The sequence below is a fragment of the Clarias gariepinus genome, chromosome 3, assembly GCF_024256425.1.
Source record: "Clarias gariepinus isolate MV-2021 ecotype Netherlands chromosome 3, CGAR_prim_01v2, whole genome shotgun sequence".
Taxonomy (NCBI): domain Eukaryota; kingdom Metazoa; phylum Chordata; class Actinopteri; order Siluriformes; family Clariidae; genus Clarias; species Clarias gariepinus.
This window is the reverse complement of record NC_071102.1, coordinates 44537995-44557889: the sequence shown is the minus strand read 5'-3', so window position 1 is coordinate 44557889 and position 19895 is coordinate 44537995. Positions and strand designations below refer to the sequence as shown.

At 43.7% G+C, this 19895-nt stretch overlaps 1 protein-coding gene and 1 long non-coding RNA gene across 2 annotated transcripts; both read right to left on the bottom strand.

The window, feature by feature from the left end:
* Nucleotides 1–167: 167 nt before the first annotated feature.
* Nucleotides 168–18654, bottom strand: LOC128518724 (CD276 antigen homolog). Its single transcript, XM_053491964.1, has 4 exons — nucleotides 18618–18654; nucleotides 17371–17411; nucleotides 16970–17281; nucleotides 168–280 (listed from the first exon to the last, which is right to left on the bottom strand). The coding sequence occupies exons 1-4, from the start codon at nucleotides 18626–18628 to the stop codon at nucleotides 168–170; spliced, it is 477 nt and encodes a 158-aa protein (XP_053347939.1). The 5' UTR covers nucleotides 18629–18654.
* Nucleotides 3414–5948, bottom strand: LOC128518986 (uncharacterized). The gene is made up of 3 exons (XR_008357797.1): nucleotides 5878–5948; nucleotides 3659–3699; nucleotides 3414–3569 (listed from the first exon to the last, which is right to left on the bottom strand). It is a non-coding gene; the product is annotated as an uncharacterized LOC128518986 (long non-coding RNA).
* Nucleotides 18655–19895: the final 1241 nt, after the last annotated feature.

The window sequence follows — 19895 nt, the reverse complement described above, 5'->3', positions numbered from 1 at the left end:
CTGTTTCTTTGGGTATCCAATCTCTAGTCTAAATTTACTCCAACCTTTCATCTGCCGAATAAAAAGAACTTTGCATAGTTTGTGTATATACTGCTATCTGATTAATAATAATAAAATGAATGCCAAAGATGTACTGAAGAAAAGATTTTAAAGCTTTAATTCTTTCTTCAAAAAGAAAAGATACACAGCAGAACTGAAATGACTAAAGATGATGTACTGCCTGCTTTTCTCATGATGCCGCTGTTATCTGGGGAAGTCCTGTGGCTTGAGTCACTCTCATCTGTGGGAAACACACACACACACACACACACACACACACACACAATTCAGTAAAACAACAGAAAAAAAAATCTGCGGAAAGCTGAAACTGCATAGTTCTGCTATAAAATTAAAAAAGGACTTTTTAAATGCAAAGCGTATACAGATACTGTAGTTTGTCAGATGTCGCTCATATGTAACACCACACAATTTATTTCTATACAATGGATATTTTCCCTGTAATTTTTTTCAAACTGTAACAGCAAGATTCTTAATCACCTCAACTTTAGCTTAATTATAATTTATAATACATTTATCCGCTAAAAAAACCTTAAAGATCCCCCATGGATGGATGGATAATAAGATAAGCACCGTCTTACGCGCGTATTTACCCATTGTCCCAGGAAGAAACCAGGGCAATGGAGGAATACGTGGAGGAGGCTCTCCGACAAGGTCTCATCAGCAGGTCCACGTCTCCAACTTCGGCAAGTTTCTTTTTTATAGGAAAAATTGATATATTGTAATAGCCGACCAATCAGTTGGCATGACTGGGCCAACTGGTTGCTCTGGGCAGAGTATGCCCAGAACTCGTTAGTACAGTCCTCTACCGGCCTGACGCCATTCCAGTGTATAATTGGGTATCAACCTCCGCTCTGTCCTTGGGATGCCACTCCCACCGAGGTACCCGTGGTGGATCAGTGGTTTCGAACAGCGGAGAGAGTATGGGAGGATGCGCACGCGCACATCTCCCGAGCAGTATCCCGTTTTAAAAGGTTTGCCAATAGACGAAGGAAGGAAAGTCCTCCGCTCCAGGTAGGCGATCGGGTATGGCTCTCGACACGGGACCTTCACCTCAACTTCCCATGTCGTAAGCTCTCACCCAAGTACATCGGGCCTTTCCCCATAATAGCCCAAATCAACCCGGTTTCCTTTAAACTTAAACTCCCAGCACATATGGATATTAATCCTGTGTTTTATGTCTCCCTTCTCAGGCCAGTGATCCGGGGACCCCTCGATGAAGGCACAACTGACCTTTCGCTCCCTGGGGCCGTGGAGATAGAGGGCACCCCGGCGTTCAAGGTAACAAAATTACTCGATTCACGAAGGAGAGGAGGTTCCCTCCAGTATCTAGTGGAATGGGAGGTCTACGGTCTGGAGGAAAGGAGTTGGGTCCCGGCCAAAGACATCCTAACCCCAGAACTCATCACCACTTTCCATCAGGAGAGGCCTAATCGCCCCACTCGACGGCCGGCCCATCCCGGCCGCGAGGCCCGACTCCCTCCAACAACGCGTCGGGGGCGCCCTCGCCTCCCTAGGGAGGTCGGTCCTGAAGGGGGGGTACTGTCACCTCTGTACCACCACGGTCCGGGGAAATAAGATCTGGGTCTCCGGAATACTGAGCCGCAGCTTTGTCCCCCCCTAGTGTGGTAAGGTGGTAGGTCTCCCCATCACTAATGATGTGCACCTGTGTCTCTCCCCTGTGTGTCTCTATTTAAGCCAGTCGAACCCGTACAAGCTTGTCCGTTCACTGTTGGTGTCACCTGTTTGTTTTATGTCTTCCAAAGTCGAGCTGTATCCACATGTCTCCTCCTCAGGACTAACTGGAGTCGGCAGGGTTGGGGTAAGGCCTGTCAAGGGACAGGCAGAACTAAAGCAAGAGCAGGCCGAGACGCCAGCCACATCTGTATTAAACTGCTTGTGACTTTGTTATACTTTCTGAACTAATCTACTGTGTCTGCGTGTGTATGTGAGTCCGCCTGCAGATCCGGGCTGAGGAGAGTGACCGGGAGCAAGTTTTGTTTGGTTTTGTTTACTTTCTTGTTTATGCTTTTTTGGTTAAAGTTTACTGTGCAGCAAGTCCCCTGAAGGGAGAAAAAATAAAAATAAAGACTGACTCAGTGCTAACACTAACAAACCTGCGTTTGCGTCCTCTGATTACTAAGATAAACATGACAATATCACTCTATATAATTCTAGAACTACACTATATTGCCAAAAGTATTGGCTTACCTGCCTTCACATGCACATGAACTTGAGTAACATCCAGTTATTAATACATAGAGTTTAATATGATATTGGCCCCGCCCCCTTTGCAGTTACTGTATATCTGGTATGAAGGAGAGCTCCAATATGGCTCCATTGGATATGTTGTTAAGTGTGGGAGCCCCAACACAGGAGTTAGAGGGGGACGTTGGGACGTGAGGAGATTGTCTGTACTTTGGCAGGGATTAATCAGTTTAGGTAACACTGAGGTGACTCATACAACTAAATGTAAATCTATATTTAAATCTTCTTCTCTTTTTCTTGTGAAATTAATGTTTTTTTTTTCCTTTTTATTTTATATAGATGTATATTTTCTTTTATGTCTATTTTCAGGTTTCTCTTTTCTTAATCGTTTCACTTTTCTTTTCAGTGTTCTCATCTTTCCTCTTTATCTATTCACTCTTTAGTTTCATCTTTTCTTGATCTTTTCACTTTGCTTTTACGTTCTCTCCTTTTATCTTCTCTTTATCTTTACAGTTGCTTTGTGCACATCAGAGCAAGGTCCACAAATGTGCTTCTGAAATAATGGTCCAAAATTCCCATAAACAAAATTCCTTCTAAACCTTGTGGAAAGCCTTTACAAAGAGTTGAAGCTGTTATAGCTGTTACAGCTCCAACATCATATTAAACTCTATGGATTAAGATTTGGATGTTACTCAAGTTCTTATGCATGTGAAGGCAGGCGAGTCAATACGTTTGCCAATATAGTGTATATAACTCTTGTGTAAAATCAGTTTATTCCTAGTTTTAATGTTTAACCTCCACATCCCTGAGAACGATCTGTTACTACAGAAATGATAACATATTAGATTAAGTGCATTAATATAAGCCTGTAAATCTGTGCTTCAGTCAAAGAAAGTAAAAAATTCAACATACTGTATAAAATTGACCAAGATTATTACAACAGATGTTCACTTTTTTTTTTATTTTTTATAAAAGATCACCCACATACACACCTTTGACCTTGAGTTCCACATGGACAGTTATGGAGTCAGGGAATGTGCAGCTGTAAGTTCCTGTATCACTGAGTTTCACGTCACTCAGTTTGATGGAGTAATTCCAATTTGTGAACTCTGATGGAAAACCTTTGACTCGGCCCCTGTACTCTCCATCCTGGTCATGAAAATTCTCTTTACCCTCGATGATGTCATACACAGGCTTGGTGTCTCTGTATTGCCAGAACACGTCCTTTTCATAACGACTGGATGAACACGGTAAGATCACAGCGTCTCCTTGAGCAGCTTCGACTGTGACGCTCTGTGACGACACTTTAAAAACACAAACACGCAACTGTGGGTACAAACAGGAAGTCAAATATGCCGTATCAGGATGTTACACAGTGAGGCTGAGGGCTTACCTTCATTTATTACAAGCATAAGAGCACACAGGGAGTAAGTTCTGTGGAATAAAACAGACAGATGGAATGGATAAGTGGACAGCAGCAGTGTACGAGTTCTGAGTTAAAACTAATTCTGTTGGGCCGGTCGATGTCTCCACAGGCCGTCCTCACTGAATGTAACAATAGGCAGCTTCCCCAACTTTTACGTCATAATCTGGGCGTCACTGGCGGTCCTCACTAACTGTAACAATAAACTGTGTAGTCTACAGAAAAAACAGGCATGTCTATAGTGACACTGCATACGACAGGCAGAAGTAAGGCTGCAGAAACATAGGAGTTGCGTGAGAAGCAGCATTGATTTCACCACACACTACTTTCACAATCGGTGGCAGCATTAGACATCAGGATCTGCACATGAGCAGAGCTGTGGGTAAACCTCATGTACGTGGGCAGGGAAGCGGGTAACCTCTAATATATTTTTAAAACAAACCGTATCAGTGTGAACTTATAAAACTTATTTAACTTCATGCGTGTAAAAAAACTGTACATTTAGTGAAACTCACTGAGCTCTTTAGTACGAGCCATTCTACAGTCAGTGTGTGTCTGTGGAGAACGCTCCTGACTTCAGGCCTAAAACCTCTAAACTGGGGCGTGTCCACATACTTTTTTGATCTTAAACTGTGTATCGTACTGATTACATTACGGTATGGTGCGACAGCATTGCAACACTGCTCCCTGACCCAGTCTGTTGTCTGTTCTTTCCTACATAGGCAAAGCTTCTCCTACGCGTGATACCGAACTTCCTTCTGAGGAAAATCCTCGTCTTCAGGAAGAAACAGACTGAAGACTCCTGAGTCGTCCTCGGGCGGAGGCCTGTACAGACCTGTTCACTGCCTCGAGATAAGTATCTTATTGTACATGATGGTGGTTAAACATAACCCAAATACACACCTACTTCATTCAAGACCTGTCAATCATACACCTAGGCCATCCCACAATTCCTGAACAATTATCATTACTACAGGATATTTTTCATGAAGCACTGAATGCAGCCTCGTGAGATTCCATAGGAACAGATAGTTTTACATTAGAGATGGAACTCATTTTCTTATCTCCATTTACCTGATAGCTGATAAATAGCTAGCTTACAGTGTTCACAGCTATGTACAAACAAACTAGAAACAAAAAAAAAACACTTGCTAAATAATTTTGTTTAATTAATTTTAAACAGATGAGCTACATTCAGGTTAGAGTACGCAGTAAATAGTTAAATATAAAGACGCGGAAGTTAAAATGAGCTAGCTCACGTAAATAGCACCAAATGTTAGCTTTTAACCTCATGGTATGCTAGTTTATAACTGTAACTAGTTAGCATAGTTCCTCTTAGCTACATGGACTTCCCGAAACAAGGCCTTAATTTACAGAACTGAATTAATGAGTCATACATATAGTATATCTCGTACACGATACACACCTTATATCCATGATTTATTAACATAAAGTAATAAAACAATCATATTTCCAGTTTTCCGTTACTGCTTGTTCCTATAGAACAGGTTCCTATATAAATACGCATGCGCACACTCCGGTATTGTGATTGGTCGGTTTGTCTCGTCAGTCATTCAAGGTAAAGTAATAATATTAACTAGATGTTTGTAATTATTTTTGCTTTTTAAAAAAATAATTCTCTTATTTATTTATTTATTTATTTTAATGGTTTTACAACTCTCCAATAAATAAACAAGCAAATAAAATAAATACATTATTTTTTCCCCACAATTAGACCCGTTTTACTAGACCTACTACTGCATATAATATTATATACAATGCCAGGGGGAAACAAGGCTCCCTTTGAGAAGGTCAAAGTTTTTGGGCATCAAGCAAAGAAAACAACTAAGGAGATTTGAAATGACTGGAGCTGTGTGAAGAAAAAAAATTGTTAGTCTAATTTTTTAAGGTCACGAGCAGTTGTCTAAGCATTTCACTGCCTATCGTACTGTGTATGACTGTGTATGTGACAAATAAAATTTGAATTTGAAGAACCTGTTAGCATCATAAAAACCAGGAAACACAGCAATGAACCGTCAACTTTCTGTAAGAAATGTAGTCGGGGGAAAAAAGTCATGACTGGAGATCACTTAAACACTTGATGTTGTGTGGTAAAAAAGTTTACAGTAAAAACCAGAGCTGTGTTTAATAGTGAAAATAAGAGCATTTACACAATAGTGAATCCTTACTTCTGGAAGCAGCTGCACCTCTGATGAACTGTTTTCACAATTCCATTCGGGGAACAGACCCTGTGCACTGGATACAGAGATTACATTCCCACTCAGCTGGTCTCTCTCTCTCTCTCTTTCACACACACACACACACACACACACACACACGAAAAAAGAAAGACACAAGAGTCTCGGATTTTGTTTTCAGAAGATTACGAACCTTATTATCAATTCATAACGGCTGGAGCTTGTTGACGGATGAACTCTCTTGTCTGTTTCCCCCATTATATATTCTTCATACGCTCAATAGTGTTTATTCTACATGACTTTGTGTCCCAACATCTGGATCCCATTAAGTCCCGCCCCCTTTCTAGGCGTCCCAATGCCTAGCTCAGTTTTCATGCATCGGCACATTCCATTACGGCACACACATATCAGCCTCACTGGTTAATGCTGATTACATGTACGGTGCATTTAATTCCTTAAAGGTAATTACAAATCATCTTACAGTAGCCATAAGAAAACCACTTATTAGTGAGACATTAAAAAAGGCTTCCGTTTGCTAGTGTCACGAACCTTCCTCTGGTGTCTGCGTAAGTGTGGCATAATGTGCAGGAGGCGAGCTGGCGGTTTAGCAATATGCTTTTATTTATAAAGCACATAAATAAACACAGGCATAGATTAAACCAAAGGAAAATAACTATAAGGGCAACAAAAGCTAGACGCCTGACTGTGCTCCAGTCAGGCTCTTTATAATCAACTTAATTATCTCACCTCGGTTCAGGTGTACTCCCACGTCACCTGACCGAGGTGCAGTCTGGGACATGCAGTCCAACTTAAACATAATATCTAAATAAAAAACAAACAAACCCAGGCGCTTTGGCGCCCTCTAGGGGTTAACCGTTACAGTACCCCCCCCTAAAAAACGCTCCTCCGGAGCGTTACCGGAGGACCCGGACTCCCTCCCCAGCGGTCCCAGTCCGGACCTCCAACATCGAGGCGGTCGATCCCCTCTCGTGGGCTAGGCTTAAGAGCTGGGGCGACGCTCGGCGGCGGCTGAGGAGCTGGAGCGACGCTCGGCGGCGGCTGAGGAGCTGGAGCGACGCTCGGCGGCGGCTGAGGAGCTGGAGCGACGCTCGGCGGCGGCTGAGGAGCTGGAGCGACGCTCGGCGGCGGCTGAGGAGCTGGAGCGACGCTCGGCGGCGGCTGAGGAGCTGGAGCGACGCTCGGCGGCGGCTGAGGAGCTGGAGCGACGCTCGCTGTGCTGGGCGGCGGCGGCTGAGGAGCTGGAGCGACGCTCGCTGTGCTGGGCGGCGGCGGCTGAGGAGCTGGAGCGACGCTCGCCGGCGGCTGAGGAGCTGGAGCGACGCTCGCTGTGCTGGGCGGCGGCGGCTGAGGAGCTGGAGCGACGCTCGGCGGCGGCTGAGGAGCTGGAGCGACGCTCGGCGGCGGCTGAGGAGCTGGAGCGACGCTCGGCGGCGGCTGAGGAGCTGGAGCGACGCTCGGCGGCGGCTGAGGAGCTGGAGCGACGCTCGGCGGCGGCTGAGGAGCTGGAGCGACGCTCGGCGGCGGCTGAGGAGCTGGAGCGACGCTCGGCGGCGGCGGCGGAGCTGGAGCGACGCTCGCTGTGCTGGGCGGCGGCGGCGGCGGAGCTGGAGCGACGCTCGCTGTGCTGGGCGGCGGCGGAGCTGGAGCGACGCTCGTTGTGCTGGGCGGCGGCGGCGGCGGAGCTGGAGCGACGCTCGCTGTGCTGGGCGGCGGCGGCGGCGGAGCTGGAGCGACGCTCGCTGAGCTGGGCGGCGGCGGCGGCGGAGCTGGAGCGACGCTCGCTGAGCTGGGCGGCGGCGGCGGCGGAGCTGGAGCGACGCTCGCTGAGCTGGGCGGCGGCGGCGGCGAGCTGGAGCGACGCTCGCTGTGCTGGGCGGCGGCGGCGGCGGAGCTGGAGCGACGTCCTCAAAGCCAGATGGCGGAGGAAGCAGCAGGCCGGCCTGGAAGTCTGGCTGAGGAGCCGGAGCGTCGATCGCTGTCTCCATCGGCGGCTGCTGAGCTGGCGCGATGTCCTCAAAGCCGGGAGGCGGAGGAAGCAGCAGGCCGTCCTCGCAGCCCGGCTGAAGCGCTGGCTCGCTGTTCATGCAGCTTGGAGGCGGCAGATCGGCAGCGCCGCACACGACGCTTGGCGGCTGTGGAGCGGGAGCGACGTTTCCCCTGTTTGGCAGAGGCGGCGGCTGCGGAGTAGACATGTCTGGCAGCCGCGGCACGTAGACCTCCGCGTTGACTACAGTCGGGAGCGGGAGGAGGAGCGCGTCGTCCAGATTAGAGAGAGGGAGAGTGTCCGGAGCTACATCGCAGTTCTCTCTAATCTGGATGAGCAGCTCTTGGAGTAGCGCCACCTGCTCCCGCAGGTCGGAAATGCGCTCTCTGTTCAGCTGTGCCAACAACGTGTAGTCCGCCTCCGTTAAGTCCTCGTCACCGTTCTGCCAGGCCTCCTCGGCCCGTGCTTCTTGGCTGGTGGTTGGGACCGTGTATCTCCCCTCTGCCTCACCTTTGAACGGCGTCCGCCGAATGGCGAGCCTGCAGCCTTCCCAGCTGCGCCGCGCTCTTCTCTCTCGCTGCTCTTCGCTGTCTTCCAGCCAGTCCGCTGGTTCGATCAGCCTGCAGCCTTCCCAGCTCTGCAAGAGCTCTCTCTCCCCTTGCTCCTCGCTGTCCTCCAGCCATTCCGCCAGCTCGGGGAAGATGGTGATAGCGCCCCCCCAAAAAACGTCTGGGGGAGCGACCTCCGCTATGCCACTACGACGGTCTAGCTTTCTGTCACGAACCTTCCTCTGGCGTCTGCGTAAGTGTGGCATAATGTGCAGGAGGCGAGCTGGCGGTTTAGCAATATGCTTTTATTTATAAAGCACATAAATAAACACAGGCATAGATTAAACCAAAGGAAAATAACTATAATGGCAACAAAAGCTAGACGCCTGACTGTGCTCCAGTCAGGCTCTTTATAATCAACTTAATTATCTCACCTCGGTTCAGGTGTACTCCCACGTCACCTGACCGAGGTGCAGTCTGGGACATGCAGTCCAACTTAAACATAATATCTAAATAAAAAACAAACAAACCCAGGCGCTTTGGCGCCCTCTAGGGGTTAACCGTTACAGCTAGGGAGAATAAAGACTGGACTTTGGAGCGATGGAAAAAGGTCATGTGACCTGACAAGTCCAGATTAATTCTATTCCTGAACGATGGATACACACATAAACTGGACACCACAGTGTTTGTGTGTGTAAATTAAAGCTAAAGGTGACGGAATTTAATCTTGGCCTGTGAAGCTTTTGTTTTTTGCCAGTTATGTTAATTTAAACTATTGTGGTCTTGACTCTCTTACCAAACCACACATTCACATCCTTTAATGGCTTTGTCATGGCAAATTTTGTTGTGAACTGTGCTAATTTTCCAAACATAATTAATAACTACTTGAGTATTGAAACAGCAAAAGAGGTTATTGCAACCAAAAGTAAATGGACAGCCAGTGAGAAGACAACAGGTACCCCACGAAATTTTGCAACTCTTCCCCAATTTTACATGATTTATATACCTTCACTTAGCAATTACATCATTGTTTGCTCCTCCTGAAGGCAAAAAGCTACTTAATATGCATGAGACTTAGGCTAATTTTACTTCGATTGATATAGTTCCTTTTTTCTTAACCAGACTATTGACCAGCATTGGGTTTTTGTCGCAGCCACAATTTTTTTTAATCTTCCTCTTCAACATGCGTAATTACTCTCTCCTTACTATTCCCATCATATCTAATTTGTCCTTAACTGTCCATAGTATATAAAATTATTATTCTGTAAGTACTTCTATTAGAGCTTTAATATCTGTTTTGATTATTAGTTTTGATTATATATTAAACAAGTTTGTATGACTAAGTGATTCTTCCAATAATTTTGACCTTATATATCAAGTAGTAACTAGATACTAAAATTAAAGATTAATTAAATCAGCTCATGATCATGCTTAAGTTGGTATTTATTCCTCATATAACTGTTGCTATTCCTATGGTTAGTGGTTAGACCTTACTGTCGGTTTACGGGGCATTCCGCTACCTGATGGCAACACTTCCTCTTCTCCCCCATCTTCACCCACCATCAGCCTCAATCCCACTTCTCTAGTTCGCTTCTTTCCTTTACTTGAGGATGATTTTGCTGCAGGTTAGTGATTAATCTGTTTTCTCTTTCCAATATGATAAATATGATGTATGTTATTTATCTGCTCTTAAAGCGGAAGTCTGGCTCTTTTCACTCTATGTCAGTCAATATTATTAGTATTGTGTTTTTAGTAATGTTTTTCCTAGTATTATTTTCCTCATCTATTGTTCTGTTGCCTATCCCTGCCTCCTGCCTGCATGTTTCTCACTTTCCCAATTTGCAGACACCTTCTTTTTATTGTAGCAAGCAGATCAAGGCCCTCGAACAGAGGCCTACTGGGTATTTGGTACTTCACACTTGATTATAATTGTAGGCCAATAAAATTGTTCCACAGCTTCAACAAAAATTCTTCCTCTTTCCCTTAATTTCATTCTGATTTTGCCTTTTGGGTTTATTAAACAAACTAATAAACAAACAAACAAACACAATTATTTAAAAAATCTACAAAATTCTCATGGCAACACTGTTCCTTTGTCTGCATTTGTTCTCCAAAATTCAACTGAAAAGTTCATTATCAAACCTCTTAAGAGTTGGTTAAGGACGTGTAGAGACAAATTTCAGTCTGCAGAATCAGTGGATATTCCAGCACCAAGCAGAGAATCACCTTCTTTACCTCACATCCAGGTTTTACTAACAACATCATATTCACTAAGAACCTTTTTTATATTATAATCCCACTGGGGGTGATATTTATGACAGCTTAAAAAACTCCTTTTTGGAGAGAGCAGATTATAGTGAGAGTCTCATTTCAGAATGTTTTACAGTCTGAGATTCAAATCCATGATGCAGCGTGTACACTGTGCAGTATTCTCAGCTTCACACATGTAATTATTTTCCTAGATTATAGTACTAATGTTATTCCTCTTGTAGGTACTTGGAGCCTCTCACAGGGGGATTTAGGGCACTAGGTGGAGTACACCCTAGATAAAGGTCTAGATACCTACTGATGTGTGAGTATTTTAAAATTGGCACCACGCCAAAATCATCGGTGTATTCTGTATATTCTATTGTTCTATTATACAACAGATACAAATACCAATTTCATCATTCCATTCTTTTTTAAAGCAAAACAATCACATCTGTTAAAATTGTTTGAAATAGTGCAGATACACCACAGCTTTTCTATTTACATCCAAAGGCAGGATGAAACCTTTTGACGCTGGGACTATTATTTACTTTTTACCAAATGTAATTTCTGTGTAACTATTTTTTGTCGGAGAATCAAAATAATAGTTAAATGTAAACAAATAGAATAGGGGTTGAGGATTATGTGCTTGGACCCAAATAAACCTCATTATACAAGAGTTAGTTCTGATCGAGCAATCTGATTGGATGAGAGGCGTTCCACAAGTGGTGTTATTAGATGGTAACCGTACTAGGGCATTTAACTATATGTGGCAATGTGGGTGATGGGGCTCTTTCATTGGCTCACACGTAGGTTAATTGTCACCCACGATAGCCTATCAGAATGGCTCTTGCAGGTATTTAAGGCTGGAATAATCTACCTGGTGTACGTCACGACTAGGACCGCCTTCACGGCGTGCGCGAGGATAGAAGTATGCGCATTGGCTAATGGATATGTTTGAGTCAGACTGTCTACTCTTTGTCGGCCGTGGAGCCTTCTTTTGTGCATGTGTTATTCTGCTTGGTCCGCTGTGAGCGGCACTACAACTCGCGTGGCGAAACGATTCGTCTGGTGGCTGTTAATGGCTGACACGGTGCCGGCGAATCTCGTGATGGCGGAAGTATTTGCCCTCCGCCTTGCCTGAGGACGGCGCTGCTGTTTCTCCTGCTGTTTCTCCTGCTGTTTCTTCTGCTGTGTTCTTCTCCTGCTGTTTCTCCTGTTTAGTTTTTTTAGTGTTATTATTATTATTATTATTTTTGCCGTGACGGTATTAGTGGTTCAGAGCTGCCTTGCTACTGTCTGGAAGCCAATTTGGACTTCCGGGTTCTCTGCATTTTTGTGTTGAGTCTGTCGTAAAGCAATGTTAGGAAAACTCTGAACTGTAGGTGATAATGTTTGGTGAGCTGTCCGAGCTATGTCATTTTATGTTTGCTTAAATTGTGACATTTGTTTTGTTTTTTTGTTTAGGGCAACGAGAACTTTTGTTCTCTTTATCTTTTTGCCTTCTTTATTTATTGTTTTTTTGTGTTTGGTTAATTGTATTTTGTGTTGTCCATCTCAGGCACTGTTTGGGCTCAGAGGCTAGCTAGCTTAGAGTATTGGGGGTAGTATAATTGTGTGGAGTGCAGTGCAGTTGGTGTTCACGTTTCACTTTGTGTGAGTGTGTGGATGTGTGTGAGGAGCACCTGTAAGGCTGGTACTTCCTTTAGTCTAAAGGTGATGTAATAATATTTACCAGATGTTTGTAATTATTTTTGCTTTTTTTAAAAATTATTCTTACTTATTTATTTATTTATTTATTTATTTTAATGGTTGTACAACTCTCCAATAAATAAACAAATAAATAAAATAAATACATCCTTTTTTCCCCACAATTAAACCCCTTTTACTAGACCTGATACTGCATATAATATTATATACAATGCCAGGGGGGAAACAAGGCTCCCTTTGAGAAGGTTAAAGTTTTTGGGCATCAAGCAAAGAAAACAACTAAGGAGATTTACAACAACTGGAGCTGTGTGAAGAAAGAAAGAAACCACATCCAGCTTCTCTCAATGACTATCGCCCTGTAGCCCTCACTTCAGTAGTGATGAAGTGCTTTAAACGCCTGGTCAGAGACTTCATCATTTCTTCACTACCAGACACACTGGACCCACTACAGTTTGCATACCGCCAGAACCGTTCCACAGACGATGCAATCTCTCATCTCCTCCACACATCACTTACTTACCTGGACACTAGGAAAGGGAATTATGTTAAAATGCTCTTCATCGGCTACAGCTCTGCATTTAATACCATAGTTCCCTCCACACTCACCACCAAGCTGGAGCACCTGGGACTCAGCTCATCCATGTGTCAGTGGATCTCCAATTTTCTGACTGGCAGACCACAGGCAGTAAGGATGGGCGGACATGTCTCAGCCTCTCTTACTCTCAGCACTGGAGCCCCCCAGGGTTGTGTTCTGAGCCCCGTGCTGTACTCTTTGTACACCCACGACTGCGTGGCCACTACCAACTCCAACGCCATCATCAAGTTTGCTGACGACACTGTCGTGGTGGGCCTGATCACCAACAATGATGAGTCGGCCTACCTAGAGGAGATTGTAAATCTGGAGAATTGGTGCCAGAGGAATAACCTCCTCCTGAACGTCAGGAAGACAAAGGAGCTGATACTGGACTTTAGTACAAAGCAGGAGAGGAACTATCAGACCCCCATCATCAATGAGAACCCTGTAGAGAGAGTGGACAGCTTCCGATACCTCGGTGTTCACATCACGCAGGACCTGTCATGGTCCTGTCACATCAACACCGTGGTAAAAAAAGGCATGGCAGCGTCTCTACCACCTCAGACGCTTGAGAGACTTTAGACTGCCCTCTAAGGTGCTCAGGAATTTCTACTTCTGCACCATAGAGACCATCCTGACGGCAAACATTACGACCTGGTTTGGAAACAGCACCATGCAGGACAGACGAGCTCTACAGAGGGTGGTGCGATCAGCTGAGCGCATCATCCGCACCGAGCTCCCCGACCTGCACTTGATCTACAGCAAGCGGTGCTGGACCAAGGCCAGGAAGATCGTGAAGGACCTCAGCCATCCCAACCATGGACTGTTCTCTCTGTTGCGGTCTGGGAAGCGATTCCGCTCCCTGAAGGCCAACACAGAGAGACTGAGGAGGAGCTTCTTCCCGCAGGCGATAAGGTCTCTCAATCACAATCACACCACACAGGAGTTAACGTCTTTTAAACATTGACAATGACTGGACAATCATGGACACATTCATGCAATACATATTTACATTTCTGAAGCCATTGCACATGCCACTTTATACAATACATGTTTACCTGCCATTGCACATGACACTTTGCCACTCTGAAACTTTAAGACATTTCAATGCCACTTTAAAACATTTTTAAAAATTATATATATATATTTCCCCCCCATATTCCTATATTCTATTTTTGTGATATTTTTACATGCCCTTATTTGTACAGTTGTTTATTTTACTAGTTACATTTATTTTCCTTTGTATTTTATTTCTTTATTAATATTCATTCCTTATAAATAGTTTTTTATTTTCTTTTTAAGGTCACCGGTGGTCGTATAAGCATTTCACTGCATATTGTACTGTGTATGACTGTGTATGTGACAAATAAAATTTGAATTTGAAGAACCTGTTAGCATTATAAAAAACAGGAAACACAGCGATGAACCTTCAACTTTCTGTAAGAAATGTAGTCAGGGAAAAAAAGTCATGACTGGAGATCACTTAAACACTTGATGTTGTGTAGTAAAAGACACATAGAGCTGGCAAGAACAGAGCTCATCTGGAATTTATATGGAATCTAAAAGTTTACATAAACATTTGCAAAGAATGCAGCCTCCTCTACAGTCACTATATACTGTACTGTATACTGTTTCTTTGGGTATCCAACCTCTAGTTTAAATTTACTCCAATCTTTTATCTGCCGAATAAAAAGAACTTTGCATAGTTTGTGTATATACTGCTATCTGTTTAATAATAAAATGAATGCCAAAAATGTACTGAAGAAAAGATTTTAAAGCTTTAATTGTTTCTTCAGAAAGCGAAGATACACAGCAGAACTGAAATGACTAAAGATGATGTACTGCCTGCTTTTCTTATGATGCCGCTGTTATCTGGGGAAGTCCTGTGGCTTAAGTCACTCTCATCTGTGGAAAACACACACACACACGAACACACACACACACACAATTCAGTAAAACAACAGAAAAATAAAAATCTGCGGAAAGCTGAAACTGCATAGTTCAACACAGGAGTTAGAGGGGGGCGTTGGGATGTGGGGTGATTGTATGTACTTTGGCAAGGATTAATCATAAACACACTCCTTAACCTTGTGGAAAGCCTTCACAAAGAGTTGAAGCTGTTACAGCTGCAACATCATATTAAACTCTATGGATTAAAATTTGAAGTTCTTATGCAAAGGCAGGGGAGCGAATACTTTTGCCAATATAGTGTATATAACCCTTCTCTACCTGATGAGCTGAACGCCTTCTATGCATGCTTTGATAACCACCTACCTCAGGAGCTTTCACTGGAAGAGGACAGCTGCCCTCTTCAGATATCTCAGGCAGACGTGTGTAAATACTTCAGGACACAGACGGAAAGCTCCTAGACCAGACAATATTCCAGGTCGTGTCTTCAAAGCATGCGCCCGCGAGCTAGCGGATGTCTTCACAGACATTTTTAACCTTTCCCTGCACCAGTCTGCTGTCCCAACATGTTTTAAGAGGACCACCATCATCCCTGTCTCTAAGAAAATGAATGTGAGCTGCCTAAATGACTATTGCCCAGTAGCACTCACCTCTATTGCCATGAAGTGCTTTGAGCACATAGTCAAAGCTCACATCACATCCTTACTCCCTGCTCCACTCGATCCGCTCCAGTTTGCCTACAGGCCAAATAGATCTACTGATGATGCAATAGCAATTGCACTTCACACTGCCCTGTCCCACCTGGACCAGAGGAACACATACGTGCGGATGCTGTTCATCGATTATAGCTCCGCTTTCAACACTATCATACCATCCAGACTGAGCAACTCTGCGACCTGAGCATCAGTTCCTCCCTGTGCAGTCACCCATGACTGTACAGCAACATATAGCTCCAACACCATCATCAAATATGCAGACGACACCACCATCATCGGCTGCATTTCTGATGGAGATGAGGCGGCATACAGGGCAGAGGTGAGAGCCCTGACATCATGGTGCCACGACAACAACCTGCTGCTCAATGTCAGCAAGACTAAGGAGCTCATCGTGGACTACAGGAGACTACAGGGAGGAAGCCACACCCCCATCCACATCGAGGGAGCACAGGTGTAGAGAGTCAGCTGCTTCAGATTCCTGGGCATCAATATCAGCGAGGACCTGAGTTGGTCACTAAAGTGGCAAGACAGCGGCTCTTCCTCCTGTGGCGCCTGAGGAGGATCGGCATGGACCCCAGAATACTCACAAACTTCTATCGATGCACCATCGAGAGTATTCTGTCTGGCTGTATCACCACCTGGTATGGCAGCTGTAATGCTTTAGATCGCAAAGCTCTGCAGACAGTGGTGAGATCAGCACAGCGCATCACCAGGACTGAATTGCCAGCCATGCAGGACCTCTACAGACAGCGCTGTAGAAGGAAGACGCAGCGGATCCTCTCTGACCCCAGCCACCCCAGCCACAGATTTTTCACGCTCCTGCCGTCAGGCAGGCGGTACAGGAGCATCAAGACCTGTACCAGCAGATACAGAGATAGTTTCTATCCACAAGCCATCAGGCTTCTGAACTGCTGACATTCTGCACACACCAATACACACTCACCACAACCACTGGACTCTTAACACTTTAAACAATGCCACTTTAAATATATATTCAAAATAATTCATTGCATCTTGCACTGTTATATGTAAATACTAAATTATCTTAGCTTACTTGCACGTACACATACCTTTGAAATAATGTTTTTTTTTTCCTCTTCTATATTTTTATATTTATATGTTTATATAAAGTCGGGTAACACGGGTCTAAGAATTTCATTATGGTAATGATGCCTCATTGTTATCTGTATATAATAAAACATGAAACTTGTTTAATATGTTTATTACTAGTCTTAATGTTTAACCTCCACATCCCTGAGAATGATCTGTTACTACAGAAATTCAACATACAGTATAAAATTGACCAAGATTATTCTAACAGATGTTCCCTTTTTTTTTAATATATATATATATAAAAGATCACCCACATACACACCTTTGACCTTGAGTTCTACATGGACAGTTCTGGAGTCAGGGATCATGCAGCTGTAAGTTCCTGTATCACTGAGTTTCACGTCACTCAGTCTGATGGAGTAATTCCCTTTAGTGAACTCTGATGGAAAACCTTTGACTCGGCCCCTGTACTCTCCATCCTGGTCTTGAAAATTCTTTTTACCCTCGATGATTTCATACACAGTCTTGGTGTCTCTGTATCGCCAGAACACGTCCTTTTCATAACGACTGGATGAACACGGTAAGATCACAGCGTCTCCTTGAGCAACTTCGACTGTGACGCTCTGTGACGACACTTTAAAAACACAAACACGCAACTGTGAGTACGAACAGGAAGCCAAATATGCCGTATCAGGATGTTACACAGTGAGGCTAAGTGCTTACCTTCATTTATTACAAGCATAAGAGCACACAGGTTGTAAGTTCTGTGGAAAAAAACAGACAGATAGAACGGATGAGTGGACAGCAGCAGTATACGAGTTCTGAGTTAAAACTAATTCTGTTGGGCCGGTCGATGTCTCCACAGGCCGTCCTCACTGAATGTAACAATAGGCAGCTTCCCCAACTACGTCATAATCTGGGCGTCACTGCCGGTCCTCACTAACTGTAACAATAAACTGTGTAGTCTACAGATAAAACAGTCATGTCTATAGCGACACTGCATACGACAGGCAAAAGTAAGGCTGCAGAAACATAGGAGTTGCGTGAGAAGCAGCATTGATTTCACCACACACTACTTTCACAATCGGTGGCAGCATCAGACATCAGGATCTGCACATGAGCAGAGCTGTGGGTAAACCTCATGTACGTGAGCGGGAAGCGGGTAACCTCTAATATATTTTTAAAACAAACCGTATCTGTGTGAACTTATCATTGCAACACTGCTCCCTGACCCAGTCTGTTGTCTGTTCTTTCCTACATAGGCAAAGCTTATCCTACGCGTGATACCGAACTTCCTTCTGAGGAAAATCCTCGTCTTCAGGAAGAAACAGACTGAAGACTCCTGAGTCGTCCTCGGGCGGAGGCCTGTACAGACCTGTTCACTGCCTCGAGATAAGTATCTTATTGTACATGATGGTAGTTAAACATAATCCATATACACACCTACTTCATTCAAGACCTGTCAATCATACACCTAGGCCCTCCCACAATTCCTGAGCAATTATCATTACTACAGGACATTTTTCATGAAGCACTGAATGCAGCCTCGTGAGATTCCATACGAACAGATAGTTTTACATTAGAGATGAAACTCATTTTCTTAGCTTAATCTACCTGATAGCTGATAAATAGCTAGCTTACAGTTTTCACAGCTATGTACAAACAAACTAGAAACAAACAAACAAAAAACACTTGCTAAATAATTTTGTTTAGTTAATTTTAAACAGACGAGCTACATTCAGGTTAGAGTACGCAGTAAATAGTTAAATATAAAGACACGTAAGTTAAAATGAGCTAGCTCACGTAAATAGCACCAAATGTAAGCTTTTAACCTCACGCTATGCTAGTTTATAACCGTAACTAGTTAGCATAGTTCCTCTTAGCTACATGGACTTCCCGAAACAAGGCCTTAATTTACAGAACTGAATTAATGAGTCATACATATAGTATATCTCGTACACGATACGCACCTTATATCCATGATTTAGTAACATAAAGTGATAAAAACATCTAAACTAATAAAACAATTAAATTTCCAGTTTTCCGTTACTGCTTGTTCCTATAGAACAGGTTCCTATATAAATACGCATGCGCACACTCCGGTATTGTGATTGGTCGGTGGTCTTTGGGCTGCTTCCAGCAAATAGAATTTGACTGTCAGTGATGTAATAATATTTACCAGATGTTTGTAATTATTTTTGCTTTTTAAAAAAATTATTCTCTTATTTATTTATTTACTTAAATGGTTTTACAACTCTCCAATAAATAAACAAGTAAATAAAATAAATATATCCTTTTTTCCCCAGTTAAACCCCTTCCACTAGACTGTATGTCACAAATAAAATTTGAATTTGAAGAACCTGTTAACATTATAAAAACCAGAAAACACAGCAATGAACCGTCAACTTTCTGTAAGAAATGTAGTCAGGGTAAAAAAGTCATGACTGGAGATCACTTAAACACTTGATGTTGTGTGGTAAATACAAATTACAGTAAAAACCAGAGCTGTGTTTAATAGTGAAAATAAGAGCATTTACACAATAGTGAATCCTTACTTCTGGAAGCAGCTGCACCTCTGATGAACTGTTTTTACAATTCCATTCGGTGAACAGACCCTGTGCACTGGTCACAGAGCTTACATTCCCACCCAGCTGGTCTCTCTCTCTCTCTCTCTCTTTCACACACACACACACACACACACACACACACACACACACACACACACACACGAAAAAAAAAAGACACAAGGAGTCTCGGGTTTTGTTTCCAGAAGATTACGAACTTTATTATCAATTCATAACAGCTGGAGCTTGTTCATGGATGAACTCTCTTGTCTGTTTCCCCCATTATATATTCTTCATACGCTCAATAGTGTTAATTCTACATGACTTTGTGTCCCAACATCTGGATCCTATTAAGTCCCGCCCCCTTTCTAGGCGTCCCAATGCCTAGCTCAGTTTTCATGCATCGGCACATTCCATTACGGCACACACATATCAGCCTCACTAGTTAATGCTGATTACATGTACGGTGCATTTAATTCTTTAAAGGTAATTACAAATCATCTTACAGTAGCCATAAGAAAACCACTTATTAGTGAGACTTTAAAAAAGGCTTCAGTTTGCTAGGAAGAATAAAGACTGGACTTTGGAGCAATGGAAAAAGGTCATGTGACCTGATGAGTCCAGATTAAGTCTATTCCTGAACGATGGATACACACATAAACTGGACACCACAGTGTGTGTGTA

Coding starts and splice junctions, on each gene's coding strand:
- LOC128518724 (XM_053491964.1), bottom strand. Junction 17,282..17,370: donor TATGCTTGTAATAAATGAAG/GTAAGCACTTAG, acceptor GTGTTTTTAAAG/TGTCGTCACAGAGCGTCACA. Junction 281..16,969: donor TGTAGAACTCAAGGTCAAAG/GTGTGTATGTGG, acceptor TGTTTCCCACAG/ATGAGAGTGACTCAAGCCAC.